General features: G+C 46.0%; 1 protein-coding gene across 2 annotated transcripts in view; it reads right to left on the reverse strand.

Moving 5' to 3' along the window:
* MTHFD1 (methylenetetrahydrofolate dehydrogenase, cyclohydrolase and formyltetrahydrofolate synthetase 1) overlaps positions 1 to 16,419 on the reverse strand; it is a 293,116-nt gene that overhangs the window by 19,421 nt on the left and 257,276 nt on the right. For both annotated transcript variants that reach the window (XM_069207350.1, XM_069207351.1), the window contains one exon: positions 15,965 to 16,142. In XM_069207350.1, coding sequence (XP_069063451.1) covers positions 15,965 to 16,142 — 178 coding nt within the window. The remainder of the gene's footprint in view (positions 1 to 15,964; positions 16,143 to 16,419) is intronic.

The following is a 16,419-nucleotide window of genomic DNA, read 5'->3' on the forward strand; positions in this document are numbered from 1 at the left end:
CAAATTCTACATGTAATATCTCATTTGAAAGGTATTGCAGGTAAGTACTCTAGGAACTTTGAATAATCACAATAGCATATATACTTTTTACATAAAACACATTTAGCTGTTTTAAAAGTGGACACTGCAATTTTCACAGTTCCTGGGGGAGGTAAAGTAATGTTAGTTCTTGCAGGTAAGTAAACCACCTACGGGGTTCAAATTGGGGTCCAAGGTAGCCCACCGTTGGGGGTTCAGAGCAACCCCAAAGTCACCACACCAGCAGCTCAGGGCCGGTCAGGTGCAGAGTTCAAAGTGGTGCCCAAAACACGTAGGCTTCAATGGAGAAGGGGGTGCCCCGGTTCCAGTCTGCCAGCAGGTAAGTACCCACGTCTTCGGAGGGCAGACCAGGGGGGTTTTGTAGGGCACCGGGGGGGACACAAGTCCACACAAAAAGTACACCCTCAGCAGCGCGGGGGCGGCCGGGTGCAGTGTGCAAACGAGCGTCGGGTTCGCAATAGGATTTAATGGGAGACCAAGGGGTCTCTTCAGCGGTGCAGGCAGGCAAGGGGGGGGGGGGGCTCCTCGGGGTAGCCACCACCTGGGCAAGGGAGAGGGCCTCCTGGGGGTCACTCCTGCACTGAAGTTCCGATCCTTCAGGTGCTGGGGGCTGCGGGTGCAGGGTCTTTTCCAGCCGTCGGGATTTTAGAGTCAGGCAGTCGCGGTCAGGGGGAGCCTCGGGATTCCCTCTGCAGGCGTCGCTGTGGGGGCTCAGGGGGGACAACTTTGGTTACTCACAGTCTCGGAGTCGCCGGAGGGTCCTCCCTGAGGTGTTGTTTCTCCACCAGTCGAGTCGGGGTCGCCGGGTGCAGTGTTGCAAGTCTCACGCTTCTTGCGGGGATTGCAGGGGTCTTTAAATCTGCTCCTCTGGATACAAAGTTGCAGTCTTTGTTGAACAGGGCCGCTGTTCTCGTGAGTTTCTTGGCCTCTTGGAAGCAGGGCAGTCCTCTGAGGATTCAGAGGTCGCTGGTCCTGGAGAAAGCATCGCTGGAGCAGTTTTCTTTAGAAGGCAGGAGACAGGCCGGTAGCACTGGGGCCAAAGCAGTTGGTGTCTTCTTTCTTCTTCTGCAGGGGTTTTCAGCTCAGCAGTCCTCTTCTTCTGTAAGTTGAAGGAATCTAAATTCTTAGGTTCAGGGAAGCCCTTAAATACTAAATTTAAGGGTGTGTTTAGGTCTGGGGGGTTAGTAGCCAATGGCTACTAGCCCTGAGGGTGGGTACACCCTCTTTGTGCCTCCTCCCAAGGGGAGGGGGGCACATTCCTATCCCTATTGGAGGAATCCTCCATCTGCAAGATGGAGGATTTCTAAAAGTTAGAGTCACTTCAGCTCAGGACACCTTAGGGGCTGTCCTGACTGGCCAGTGACGACTCCTTGTTATTCTCATTATCTCCTCCGGCCTTGCCGCCAAAAGTGGGGCCGTGGCCGGAGGGGGCGGGCAACTCCACTAGCTGGAGTGCCCTGCGGTGCTGGAACAAAGGGGGTAAGCCTTTGAGGCTCACCGCCAGGTGTTACAGCTCCTGCCTGGGGGAGGTGATAGCATCTCCACCCAGTGCAGGCTTTGTTACAGGCCACAGAGTGACAAAGGCACTCTCCCCATGTGGCCAGCAACATGTCTCGAGTGTGGCAGGCTGCTAGAACCAGTCAGCCTACACGGGTAGTTGGATTAGGTTTCAGGGGGCACCTCTAAGGTGCCCTCTGGGGTGTATTTTACAATAAAATGTACACTGGCATCAGTGTGCATTTATTGTGCTGAGAAGTTTGATACCAAACTTCCCAGTTTTCAGTGTAGCCATTATGGTGCTGTGGAGTCCGTGTTTGACAGACTCCCAGACCATATACTCTTATGGCTACCCTGCACTTACAATGTCTAAGGTTTGGCTTAGACACTGTAGGGGCAGAGTGCTCATGCACTGGTGCCCTCACCTATGGTATAGTGCACCCTGCCTTAGGGCTGTAAGGCCTACTAGAGGGGTGACTTATCTATACTGCATAGGCAGTGTGAGGTTGGCATGGCACCCTGAGGGGAATGCCATGTCGACTTACTCGTTTTGTTCTCACCAGCACACACAAGCTGGCAAGCAGTGTGTCTGTGCTGAGTGAGGGGTCCCCAGGGTGGCATAAGACATGCTGCAGCCCTTAGAGACCTTCCCTGGCATCAGGGCCCTTGGTACCAGGGGTACCAGTTACAAGGGACTTACCTGGATGCCAGGGTGTGCCAATTGTGGAATCAAAAGTACAGGTTAGGGAAAGAACACTGGTGCTGGGGCCTGGTCAGCAGGCCTCAGCACACTTTCAATTCAAAACATAGCATCAGCAAAGGCAAAAAGTCAGGGGGTAACCATGCCAAGGAGGCATTTCCTTACACAACCCCCCCCCCCCCCCCAAACGAAAGAGGATGAGACTAACCTTTCCCAAGAGAGTCTTCATTTTCTAAGTGGAAGAACCTGGAAAGGCCATCTGCATTGGCATGGGCAGTCCCAGGTCTGTGTTCCACTATAAAGTCCATTCCCTGTAGGGAGATGGACAACCTCAACAGTTTTGGATTTTCACCTTTCATTTGCATCAGCCATCTGAGAGGTCTGTGGTCAGTTTGAACTAAAAAGTGAGTACCAAAGAGGTATGGTCTCAGCTTCTTCAGGGACCAAACCACAGCAAAGGCCTCCCTCTCAATGGCACTCCAACGCTGCTCCCTGGGGAGTAACCTCCTGCTAATGAAAGCAACAGGCTGGTCAAGGCCATCATCATTTGTTTGGGACAAAACTGCCCCTATCCCATGTTCAGAGGCATCTGTCTGCACAATGAACTTGGAGTAATCTGGAGCTTTTAGAACTGGTGCTGTGCACATTGCTTGTTTCAGGGTGTCAAAGGCCTGTTGGCATTCTACAGTCCAGTTTACCTTCTTGGGCATTTTCTTGGAGGTGAGTTCTGTGAGGGCTGTCACAATGGATCCATATCCCTTCACAAACCTCCTGTAATACCCAGTCAAGCCAAGGAATGCCCTGACTTTAGTCTGGGTTTTTGGAGCTGCCCAGTCCAGAATAGTCTGGATCTTAGGCTGGAGTGGCTGAACTTGGCCTCCACCTACAAGGTGTCCCAAGTAAACCACAGTTCCCTGCCCTATCTGGCATTTGGATGCCTTGATAGAGAGGCCTGCAGATTGCAGAGCCTTGAAAACCTTCTTCAGGTGGACCAGGTGATCCTGCCAGTTGGAGCTAAAGACAGCAATATCGTCAAGATAAGCTGCACTAAAGGACTCCAAGCCAGCAAGGACTTGATTCACCAACCTTTGGAAGGTGGCAGGGGCATTCTTTAAACCAAAGGGCATAACAGTGAACTGATAATGCCCATCAGGTGTGGAGAATGCTGTCTTTTCTTTTGCTCCAGGTGCCATTTTGATTTGCTAGTACCCTGCTGTTAAGTCAAAGGTACTTAAGAATTTGGCAGCACCTAATTTGTCTATCAGTTCATCAGCTCTAGGAATGGGATGGGCATCTGTCTTGGTGACAGAATTAAGTCCTCTGTAGTCCACACAAAACCTCATCTCTCTCTTTCCATCTTTGGTGTGAGGTTTGGGGACTAAGACCACTGGGCTAGCCCAGGGGCTGTCAGAGTGCTCAATTACTCCCAATTCCAGCATCTTGTGAACTTCCACCTTGATGCTTTCCTTAACTTGATCAGACTGTCTGAATATTTTGTTTTTGACAGGCATGCTGTCTCCTGTGTCCACATCATGGGTACACAGGGGTGTCTGACCAGGGGTTAGGGAAAAGAGCTCAGCAAACTGTTGCAGGACCTTCCTACAGTCAGATTGCTGTTGGCTAGAGAGGGTGTCTGAATAGATCACTCCATCTACTGAGCCATCATTAGGGTTTGATGATAGAAGATCAGGGAGAGGCTCACTCTCAGCTTCCTGATCCTCATCTGTTACCATTAACAGATTCACATCAGCCCTGTCATGGAAGAGCTTAAGGCAGTTCACATGGATCACCCTCTTGGGGCTCCTGCTTGTGCCCAGGTCCACCAGGTAGGTGACCTGACTCTTCCTCTCTAGCACTGGGTAAGGGCCACTCCATTTGTCCTGAAGTGCCCTGGGAGCCACAGGCTCCAAAACCCAGACTTTCTGCCCTGGTTGAAATTCAACCAGTGCAGCCTTTTGGTCATACCAAAACTTCTGGAGCTGTTGGCTGGCCTCAAGGTTTTTACTTGCCTTTTCCATGTACTCTGCCATCCTTGAGCGAAGGCCAAGTACATAGTCCACTATGTCTTGTTTAGGCTCATGAAGAGGTCTCTCCCAGCCTTCTTTCACAAGAGCTAGTGGTCCCATTACAGGGTGGCCAAACAGAAGTTCAAAGGGTGAGAATCCTACTCCCTTCTGAGGCACCTCTCTGTAAGCGAAGAGCAGACATGGCAAGAGGACATCCCATCTCCTTTTGAGTTTTTCTGGGAGCCCCATGATCATGCCCTTTAATGTCTTGTTGAATCTCTCAACAAGGCCATTAGTTTGTGGATGATAGGGTGTAGTGAATTTATAAGTCACTCCACACTCATTCCACATGTGTTTCAGGTATGCTGACATGAAGTTGGTACCTCTGTCAGACACCACCTCCTTAGGGAAGCCCACTCTGGTAAAGATACCAATGAGGGCCTTGGCTACTGCAGGGGCAGTAGTCGACCTAAGGGGAATAGCTTCAGGATACCTAGTAGCATGATCCACTACTACTAGGATGTACATATTTCCTGAGGCTGTGGGAGGTTCAAGTGGACCCACTATGTCCACACCCACTCTTTCAAAGGGGACCCCCACCACTGGAAGTGGAAAGAGGGGGGCCTTTGGATGTCCACCTGTCTTGCCACTGGCTTGACAGGTGGTACAGGAGACACAAAACCCCTTGACTTTTTGGGACATGTTGGGCCAGTAGAAGTGGTTGACTAGTCTCTCCCACGTCTTGGTTTGTCCCAAATGCCCAGCAAGGGGAATATCATGGGCTAAGGTCAGAATGAACTCTCTGAACTCCTGAGGCACTACCACTCTCCTAGTGGCACCAGGTTTGGGATCTCTTGCCTCAGTTTACAGGAGCCCATCTTCCCAATAGACCCTATGTGTTCCAGTTTTCTTGCCATTGGACTCTTCAGCAGCTTGCTGCCTAAGGCCTTCAAGAGAGGGACAGGTTTCTTGCCCCTTACACAACTGCTCCCTTGAGGGTCCCCCTGGGCCCAAGAGCTCAACCTGATAAGGTTCTAACTCCATAGGCTCAGTTCCCTCAGAGGGCAGAACTTCTTCCTGAAAAGAGAGGTTCTCTTTTTGTTGTTGTGTTGCAGCTCCTTTCCCAGCTGGCTTTCCTTTTCTCTTGGTAGGCTGGGCCCTTTTTCCAGACTCCAGCTCTACTTTTTCACCCTGAGCCTTGCACTGTGCCCTTGTCTTGACACACACTAGTTCAGGGATACCCAGCATGGCTGCATGGGTTTTCAGTTCTACCTCAGCCCATGCTGAGGACTCCAGGTCATTTCCAAGCAAACAGTCTACTGGGATATTTGAGGAGACCACCACCTGTTTCAGGCCATTGACCCCTCCCCACTCTAAAGTTACCATAGCCATGGGATGTACTTTAGTCTGATTGTCAGCGTTGGTGACTGGATAAGTTTGTCCAGGCAGGTATTGACCAGGGGAAACCAGTTTCTCTGTCACCATGGTGACACTGGCACCTGTATCCCTCAGGCCTTCTACACTTGTCCCATTAATTAAGAGCTACTGCCTGTATTTTTGCATGTTAGGAGGCCAGGCAGCCAGTGTGGCTAAATCCACCCCACCCTCAGAGACTAATGTAGCTTCAGTGTGACACCTGATTTGCTCTGGGCACACTGTTGATCCCACTTGGAGACTGGCCATTCCAGTTTTAGCTGGAGTGGAGTTAGAAGTGGTATTTTTCTGGGGACAGGCCTTGTCTCCAGTTTGGTGTCCAGGCTGATTACAGCTACGACACCAGGCCTTTTTGGGATCAAAGTTTTTACCCTTGTACCCAAAATTGGTTTGTGAAGAGGCTCTGGGACCACCCTCCTGTGCAGGTTTTTGGGGGCCTGTAGAAGACTCTTTACTATTTTTGTTTTTGGATGTCTCAACACTCTTCCCCTGGGGAGGCTTTGTGACCCCTTTCTTTTGGTCACCCCCTGTGGAAGTCTTGGTCACCCTAGTCTTGACCCAATGGTCCGCCTTCTTTCCCAATTCTTGGGGAGAAATTGGTCCTAGGTCTACCAGATGCTGATGCAGTTTGTCATTGAAACAATTACTTAACAGGTGTTCTTTCACAAATAAATTGTACAGCCCATCATAATTATTTACACCACTGCCTTGAATCCAACCATCCAGTGTTTTCACTGAGTAGTCTACAAAATCAACCCAGGTCTGGCTCGAGGATTTTTGAGCCCCCCTGAATCTAATCCTATACTCCTCAGTGGAGAATCCAAAGCCCTCAATCAGGGTTCCCTTCATGAGGTCATAAGATTCTGCATCTTTTCCAGAGAGTGTGAGAAGTCTATCCCTACACTTTCCAGTGAACATTTCCCAAAGGAGAGCACCCCAGTGAGATTTGTTCACTTTTCTGGTTACACAAGCCCTCTCAATAGCTGTGAACCATTTGGTGATGTCATCACCATCTTCATATTTAGTTACAATCCCTTTAGGGATTTTCAACATGTCAGGAGAATCTCTGACCCTAGTTATGTTGCTGCCACCATTGATGGGTCCTAGGCCCATCTCTCGTCTTTCCCTTTCTATGGCTAGGATCTGTCTTTCCAAAGCCAATCTTTTGGCCATCCTGGCTAACTGGACGTCCTCTTCACTGGAGTTATCCTCAGTGATTTCAGAGAAGTTGGTCTCTCCTGTGAGGGAAACAGCATCTCTGACTATTATATTTGGAGTCAGGGCTTGAGCAGCCCTGTTCTCCCTAAGTAGGACTGGAGGGGGGGAATTTCCCTCCAAGTCACTATCTTCATCCTCTGTGTTGCTATCCTCAGAGGGGTTGGCCTTTTCAAACTCTGCCAAAAGCTCCTGGAGCTGTAGTTTGGAAGGTCTGGGGCCCATTGTAATTTTCTTTATTTTACAGAGTGACCTTAGCTCCCTCATCTTAAGATGGAGGTAAGGGGTGATGTCGAGTTCCATCACATTCACATCTGTACTAGACATTATGCTTCTAAAAGTTGGAATACTTTTTAAGAATCTAAAACTAGTTCTAGGTTCTAATTCAAACTTTCACAAACTTTTAAACTCTAAAAGAAATGCTAACAGGGACTAACACAAGGCCCTAGCAGGACTTTTTAAAAATTTAGAAAAATAGTTCAAATTGCAAAAAACAATTTCTAATGACAATTTTTGGAATTTGTCGTGTGATCAGGTATTGGCTGAGTAGTCCAGCAAATGCAAAGTCTTGTACCCCACCGCTGATCCACCAATGTAGGAAGTTGGCTCTGTATGTGCTATTTCAAAGTAAGGAATAGCATGCACAGAGTCCAAGGGTTCCCCTTAGAGGTAAGATAGTGGCAAAAAGAGATAATACTAATGCTCTATTTTGTGGTAGTGTGGTCGAGCAGTAGGCTTATCAAAGGAGTAGTGTTAAGCATTTGTTGTACATGCACACAGGCAATAAATGAGGAACACACACTCAGACAAATCCAGGCCAATAGGTTTTTTTATAGAAAAATATATTTTCTTAGTTTATTTTAAGAACCACAGGTTCAAATTCTACATGTAATATCTCATTTGAAAGGTATTGCAGGTAAGTACTCTAGGAACTTTGAATAATCACAATAGCATATATACTTTTTACATAAAACACATTTAGCTGTTTTAAAAGTGGACACTGTGCAATTTTCACAGTTCCTGGGGGAGGTAAAGTAATGTTAGTTCTTGCAGGTAAGTAAACCACCTACGGGGTTCAAATTGGGGTCCAAGGTAGCCCACCGTTGGGGGTTCAGAGCAACCCCAAAGTCACCACACCAGCAGCTCAGGGCCGGTCAGGTGCAGAGTTCAAAGTGGTGACCAAAACACATAGGCTTTAATGGAGAAGGGGGTGCCCCGGTTCCAGTCTGCCAGCAGGTAAGTACCCGCGTCTTCGGAGGGCAGACCAGGGGGGATTTGTAGGGCACCGGGGGGGACACAAGTCCACACAAAAAGTACACCCTCAGCAGCGCGGGGGCGGGCGGGTGCAGTGTGCAAACAAGCGTCGGGTTCGCAATAGGATTTAATGGGAGACCAAGGGGTCTCTTCAGCGGTGCAGGCAGGCAAGGGGGGGGGGGGGCTCCTCGGGGTAGCCACCACCTGCGCAAGGGAGAGGGCCTCCTGGGGGTCACTCCTGCACTGAAGTTCCGATCCTTCAGGTGCTGGGGGCTGCGGGTGCAGGGTCTTTTCCAGCCGTCGGGATTTTAGAGTCAGGCAGTCGCGGTCAGGGGGAGCCTCGGGATTCCCTCTGCAGGCGTCGCTGTGGGGGCTCAGGGGGGACAACTTTGGTTACTCACAGTCTCAGAGTCGCCGGAGGGTCCTCCCTGAGGTGTTGTTTCTCCACCAGTCGAGTCGGGGTCGCCGGGTGCAGTGTTGCAAGTCTCACGCTTCTTGCTGGGATTGCAGGGGTCTTTAAATCTGCTCCTCTGGATACAAAGTTGCAGTCTTTGTTGAACAGGGCCGCTGTTCTCGGGAGTTTCTTGGCCTCTTGGAAGCAGGGCAGTCCTCTGAGGATTCAGAGGTCGCTGGTCCTGGAGAAAGCGTCGCTGGAGCAGTTTTCTTTAGAAGGCAGGAGACAGGCCGGTAGGACTGGGGCCAAAGCAGTTGGTGTCTTCTTTCTTCTTCTGCAGGGGTTTTCAGCTCAGCAGTCCTCTTCTTCTGTAAGTTGCAGGAATCTAAATTCTTAGGTTCAGGGAAGCCCTTAAATACTAAATGTAAGGGCGTGTTTAGGTCTGGGGGGTTAGTAGCCAATGGCTACTAGCCCTGAGGGTGGGTACACCCTCTTTGTGCCTCCTCCCAAGGGGAGGGGGGCACATTCCTATCCCTATTGGGGGAATCCTCCATGTGCAAGATGGAGGATTTCTAAAAGTTAAAGTCACTTCAGCTCAGGACACCTTAGGGGCTGTCCTGACTGGCCAGTGACTCCTCCTTGTTATTCTCATTATCTCCTCCGGCCTTGCCGCCAAAAGTGGGGCCGTGGCCGGAGGGGGCGGGCAACTCCACTAGCTGGAGTGCCCTGCGGTGCTGGAACAAAGGGGGTAAGCCTTTGAGGCTCACCGCCAGGTGTTACAGCTCCTGCCTGGGGGAGGTGATAGCATCTCCACCCAGTGCAGGCTTTGTTACAGGCCACAGAGTGACAAAGGCACTCTCCCCATGTGGCCAGCAACATGTCTCGAGTGTGGCAGGCTGCTAGAACCAGTCAGCCTACACGGGTAGTTGGATTAGGTTTCAGGGGGCACCTCTAAGGTGCCCTCTGGGGTGTATTTTACAATAAAATGTACACTGGCATCAGTGTGCATTTATTGTGCTGAGAAGTTTGATACCAAACTTCCCAGTTTTCAGTGTAGCCATTATGGTGCTGTGGAGTCCGTGTTTGACAGACTCCCAGACCATATACTCTTATGGCTACCCTGTACTTACAATGTCTAAGGTTTGGCTTAGACACTGTAGGGGCAGAGTGCTCATGCACTGGTGCCCTCACCTATGGTATAGTGCACCCTGCCTTAGGGCTGTAAGGCCTACTAGAGGGGTGACTTATCTATACTGCATAGGCAGTGTGAGGTTGGCATGGCACCCTGAGGGGAGTGCCATGTCGACTTACTCGTTTTGTTCTCACCAGCACACACAAGCTGGCAAGCAGTGTGTCTGTGCTGAGTGAGGGGTCCCCAGGGTGGCATAAGATATGCTGCAGCCCTTTGAGACCTTCCCTGGCATCAGGGCCCTTGGTACCAGGGGTACCAGTTACAAGGGACTTACCTGGATGCCAGGGTGTGCCAATTGTGGAATCAAAAGTACAGGTTAGGGAAAGAACACTGGTGCTGGGGCCTGGTCAGCAGGCCTCAGCACACTTTCAATTCAAAACATAGCATCAGCAAAGGCAAAAAGTCAGGAGGTAACCATGCCAAGAAGGCATTTCCTTACAGTGTGCGAAATGCTTCATGACAGAAAAAGAATATTATGACAATTTATTCAGATAGAGAAAAAACACCAAGCGTATGAATTTAAGCAATGGTGTTGCAAGCAAATACATTAGGATGCGGTTAAGAATTATATATTTTTTTATTTATCAGTGGCCAAAAGATATTGTAAAAATAAAGAGTTGTTTGCTTACCCTATAACAATAGCATTTTCCCATAAAGCCGCATATTATTTTGCTGCTATCAACGGCAGCATCTTAGATCACTTTGTGGAAAACGTTAAGGTAAACCAAAATTGTTCTGCACGTGATCATACTCTTTTCAGCAGAGGTCCCGAAGCCTTCTGCTTCTTGGGCAAACAAATTGGAGATACTCACTTCAGTTCTCAGCCCAGAATAATGTGGACAAGTTCAGGTTAAATCTCATGGGACAGTGGAGAGTTCTATGACTCTAGGGCAGTGGTTCCCAACCTTTTGATTTCTGTGGTCCCCCACTTTAACATTAATGGAACCCAGGGACCCCCATTGAATCATCATGGGAAACCGGGGACCCCCGCCTGAGTCATTACTGGAAGCTGGGGATCTAATTTGTCAATATTTGGTAATATTTTTTTAATTTTCTAGGCTCTCGCAGACCCCCTAAGAAGGCTTCGCGGACCCCCAGGGGTCCCCGGACCACAGGTTGGGAACCACTGCTCTAGGGGATATGTTTCATTCGAAAAATCATTCTTGCTGACTGGGTAATATCTTCTGTCTTGTCCTGCATCTTACTTGGATACCCACTTAAACACAAAGCCAAGACAACACGCGGAGGAAGGGAGGCTAAACGCATATTACACGTGGGTTAACGAGGAATTATAACAGGCTGGAGGAAAGTGGGCTTGTTCTTCTATAGAAACTAGAAGAACGAATTGGCAGCTCTGCACTTTTCAAAACAAGTCTTTCTCAGATGCACACAGTAAATGGCTTAGCCCCAAGCGGGCTCAGCACAGACATCTCCAGAAATAGCATTTCTTGCTAAATCAGAAGCGACCATCAGTAAATAAAGTAGACGTTTTGTTACTTTGTACTCATTAGCAAACTTAAAGGTGCTTTACGTTTTGTACCCTGTGTCAAAATTACAGTTTTTTTGTTTGTGAGATTTGAACATAATGCCCCCAAATTAGTTAATAAATTCGTATCCTAGCCTGCATCATACACACTGCACATTCAATAATGAATTCCATGGAAATGTTCTTATCTCAAGCTTCTGATGTTTGTGGGTCGATATCCTTCCAGTTCATGAAGTGTGTCATAGAGGTCACCAAAATGGCCCAATTAATTTCTCACAAACTCGGAACACCAAACATCCCTAACAAAATGGTGGATTCAGTAACCTCAGCCTACCTTAATGTCCTAGTGCATTTCCATCCCTTACTGCATGTATGCGGAGAGTGCAATGTTTCTGTCTGGAGAATTGGCCTTCATCTGCCTGAAAGAGACTCCTTTTAGATTTCTGACCTTGTCCTCTAAAAGGAAAATGAGATATGCACCCTCAGCCTCTGTGCGAGACTACGAAAACCTGGCCCACTCTTTTCCTCAAATACCTCAAGGTGCAGTTTTTGACAAACACCGATAGGATTCCCTTTTGTTATCCAAATCTAAGTGGCATTTTAGTGCTTGTGGTAGTAAGACGGATACCTACTCTCCCCATGTTCTGTCCAGGGCTCAAAACTTGAATAACAGTGTGTAAAAAGATGAAAAGATAACAAATGATACTACAAAAATACTGATGTAAATATTTAAAATGATTTTTCAGGAATAAGTACAAACTACAATGTATAAATAGTGTATAGGATAGTAAGCAAAATTATACAACTGATCTAATGTTGCCTATTATTACTGCCAAAAATTACAATCGACTTTCGGGATTGCAAGAATGCATAGTTACAGTGAAGCAACCTTTGGTACAAAATATCTGCAGTGGGAAAGTAGAATCTTAATGGAAGCCAGTATTTGGAAAATAATGTTTTAGACCTGTGTTTCTTAAACTGTAGGTCGGCCTCGAGCTGATTTTTGGGGGGGGGGGGGGGAAATCGATAAAGTCAGAACAATAAATAAAGATGCCTTTAGAGTCTGCGTTAAAGTGCCAGTGATTCAAAGACATTGGTCAAACATCAGGCTGCTCAAGTCGTTTAACATGGAAATTAATGTTTATGTTTCTTTCTCTGACTGCAAGTTAAGTGACAATGTAGGATGTTTTTTTTTTTTCAATACATAACTAAACGTAAATACTTCTAAAGGAATGGTAGCTATTCAGCAGTTAGCGAAGCAAAAATTAAGCACTTTAAAAAAAAAAAAAATCTCAAGTGTGCTGGAAACTGAGATTTTAATAGGATGAAACCAAATCAAGACACGTACTGGATGATGTGAAAATGATAAATATGCACAGAAGCCCAATTTCCACACATCATTTGTGTGCTATATAGTTTTATCAGTAAAATTGTATGTCGGTGGAAATTGTGTGGTCATTTTGATGGAAAATGAGCTGTTTGTAAATGGCAATGCACTACCAGGCGATTCTTTAGTTACATTTACAAATCGCCCTGCCTCATGTCCTTTATTGATAGGTGGGTCACAAAATGGTTCTAAAAAGCTTTGCCTGTAATACACCAACCTTTACAGGGAATTTCAGGGGGAGTATTATCGATTTCATACTTATCGGCTCCTCTGATTTTTATGTAATTCAAGAATTTAAGATTATGCCTCACTGTGCGAGCGATCATAACCCCCTTAGCATTATATTGGACCTAAAAATTATCCAGGCATCCAAGAATAAAAGCTTGAGCGCTGCTACTGTTTATAATCCAAATTGTGGCATTCGTTTAAAATGGGACAAAATAGATCCAAAAGTTTTTAACCAGGAAATTGTAAGAAGTAGGTCTGACTCGATTCATATGTGTTTGTCCCAGCAGTTAGATCCTGACTGCATAGTGCGTGAATTTGAATCTTTAAGCACTGACATTTCACGCGCCCTGGCGGTGGACAGGCCCGCGAAGGGGCCGGTGGCCCACAGATGGTTCGATTCTACGTGCTCATCCGCCCATAAAAAACTCAAAGACGCACTTAAAGCAGTTCCTCTCACCTGTCAATTAGTTAAAATAGCTAGAGCCGATTATAAGGCTGCCCTTGACAAACGGAAATCAGAAATTAGGTCTAGGGCCTGGGGCGAACTTTTGGCTGCATCTGAGCAGAAGGATACTTCTAAATTCTGGAAAGTGATAAATCACTCTTACTTTTCTGGCAACAACTCTTTGGCCAATGACTGTCTTATTGCTGAGGACGTCTGGTTAACTCATTTTAGGAAAGTCTTCTGTTCAGGAACCTATGAGAATTCGCATGCAAATCCTTCTGCACTTTTTATTTTAGATTCCAAAACTAAGGCCCCAAATATTATCTTTGATCTCCACGAGGTCAAAAATGTTATTGATAGATCAAGGCAGGGAAAGGCTCCTGGCCCCGATGGGGTTCCCGTTGATCTTTTTAAATCAGAAATTGATCTTTGGGGTCCGTTAGTTACAAATGTGTTGAATAGTGTGGTAAATAGTAACGTGCCCCTCTCATGGAAATCGGCTATTATTGTCCCCATCTTCAAAAAAGGAAATAGACAAGATCCTTCTTGTTACAGACCAATTTCTCTTATCGATTCGACGGCAAAGATTTTAGGTAGCGTGATCTTGTCCCGTTTAGAAGATTGGGTGTCCGAGGCCCAGATTTGATCTCCTATTCAATTTGGTTTTAGACCCGGTGTAGGCACAGTTGAGCAAGTCTTAAAACTTGCAGCTGATACTCAGCAAATATGTGATAGTCAAAAAAGAGTCTATTCATATGGCTTTCATTGATCTAACCAGTGCCTTTGATATGGTCAATAGGTCAAAGTTATGGCAAATTTTGGAAGTCTTAGGCTGCGATCCAGCTCTATTGGAGCTTATTAAACGCCTACACACAGATCTAACGATTTCTGTTCAGGCCGGCTCACATGGGCAGAGAACCTCCCCCTTCCCGTCAACTAGGGGTGTAAGGCAGGGATGTATCTTAGCCCCTTTTCTGTTTTTGATATACATTAATGGGCTCTATGATTCACTGGTAAAACATGCAAAGGACATACCGAAGATGGGCCAGAGACAACTTCCAGTTTTATTATATGCTGACGATGCAGTTTTAATCGCTCATACTGCAAACGGTTTACAGGGACTACTGGATGCATTTTATAATTTTATGTTGAACCTTGATCTGAAAGTAAATTACCCCAAGACTTTCATTATGATTTGTGGCCCACGTAACACAAAGTCTAAACAATTTACTGTGGGAGGGCACACTCTTAATAAGGTCAAAGAATTTTGTTATCTAGGCATGTACATGAGTTCTTCTTTGTCCTGGAAGACACACATTAATTTTAAGCTCCAACAGTTGATAAGGAATAACGAAGCAATCTTTCGCTTTTCAAATAAACTAGGTCACAGACCCCCTGCACAGATGAAAACTCTTTACAATTCCAAATGCACTTCATCAGTCCTTTATGGGGCAGGCGTCTGGGGCTATAATAAAATACCGTCTCTCCAGAGCGTTGAAAATAAATTCCTGCGCAGATTATTGTTGGTCCCAAAATGCACTGCAAACATAATCTGCCATGAAGAACTTGGTCAGTGCTTTTTGGAGGATAGGGTCTTTATGGCTCCCCTACTGCTCTGGATTAGATGTTGGTCAAACCCTATGGCAAGTTTGGTCCAAGACTGTATCTCTGATTGTCTACAATTGGAAAATTCAAATAGGATTCCCTGGCTTATGTTTTTGCAAAACTCTTTTGAGAACCTAGGGCTTAGATACATGTTCGATGATCCCCATTTGCTAACCACAAACTCTAGGTCTGTCTTGAAGTCTACTTACTCCAAGCATATATCAGAGCTGAGATTTTATAGTTCCCTGAAATTGAAATCTTTTGATTCCTACTCTCGGATTGTGACTGGTCCATGCCTTGAACCCTATTTGACTTGGTTTTCAAGTTTTAGAATAATTTATTTTTTAACACTTTTTAGACTTAATCTAATTCATTTTAAGGTAGCTTTCCCCGAACCATGTTTTTGGAAAAAGGACTTACCACTTTGTCCCTGTGACTCCAAATCAACTCAGAGCACTTTGCACTTTTTTCTTTTTTGCCCTTTATATGCTGCTCCTAGAGGGGCTTTCATTTTACCTACGTTACGTCTTCTTAGACCCATTCATTATAAGGAAGCCCTACTATATCGTCAGAGATTGCCAGATATCCAAATTTGTCACCATGTATTAGACTTTGTTACAGCTTCTTTAAGTATTAGGAAAAGGCCTACTCCTTTTAAAAAAAATATTTTATGTACGTATAGTATATAATTTTAAAGCTAATATTTGTACTTTTCTGATTTTGTGATTTTTAATCATGTCTAGTATATTTATCTGTGTATGTCAAGGGGTTTCAGATTGGATGATCATGTGGTGTTTTTAGTAATGGTTTTAAGTTTTTATTTTATATTATTTATAGATCAGTAAATGTGTCTTGGTTTGCACTTTTATGGCAATTGCCGAATAAAGCTATTTGACTGACTGAAGTAAATACTGAAACAACTGCGGACAAAAAGGATTAGTGGATAATACTTTTGTTTCAATGCAGGTTCATATGGAGCACTCTTGGGGTGAGCCAATGGTTAGGTTAACTATTAAACTACTAACAGAGTTAAAATGGTTATACAGTACATATCAAAGTTCCATTTAAATTTACACCATTACCTCCACATCGTAAAGAAACTTAAAATCACTGGGTGCTAATGATGCCCTCTGCACTGCCTGGGCAAGGGCAACAGCTCCTTTCCCTCCTTCCGACCAGTGAGAACATTTCACAGCATCAAAGGCCCCAACTTCTTTGGCAATGCGGCAAACGAGGGCTAATTCAGCCTCTGTGTCCGATCTGTGGGCGACAATGTGTTAGATCAGTGATGGCCACAATGAGCATGAGACATCAACTCCATAGTATCCCCTGTATATAATGTTCTAAAACTATGAATCCTTATCCAATGTAATATCTGCAGAGGGACAAATGTGATCCTCATGGTAGAAAAGGAAACCTATTTCACAGTGTTACAACATGCCGCAATCAATGACAAACTCTTGAGAAAGGAACATGTTTCACCTTCAAAATAGTGACTGGTTATCTTTTCATTTAGTAGCCCCAGAGAGAAGAGAAA

The sequence above is a fragment of the Pleurodeles waltl genome, chromosome 9 (assembly GCF_031143425.1).
Source record: "Pleurodeles waltl isolate 20211129_DDA chromosome 9, aPleWal1.hap1.20221129, whole genome shotgun sequence".
Taxonomy (NCBI): domain Eukaryota; kingdom Metazoa; phylum Chordata; class Amphibia; order Caudata; family Salamandridae; genus Pleurodeles; species Pleurodeles waltl.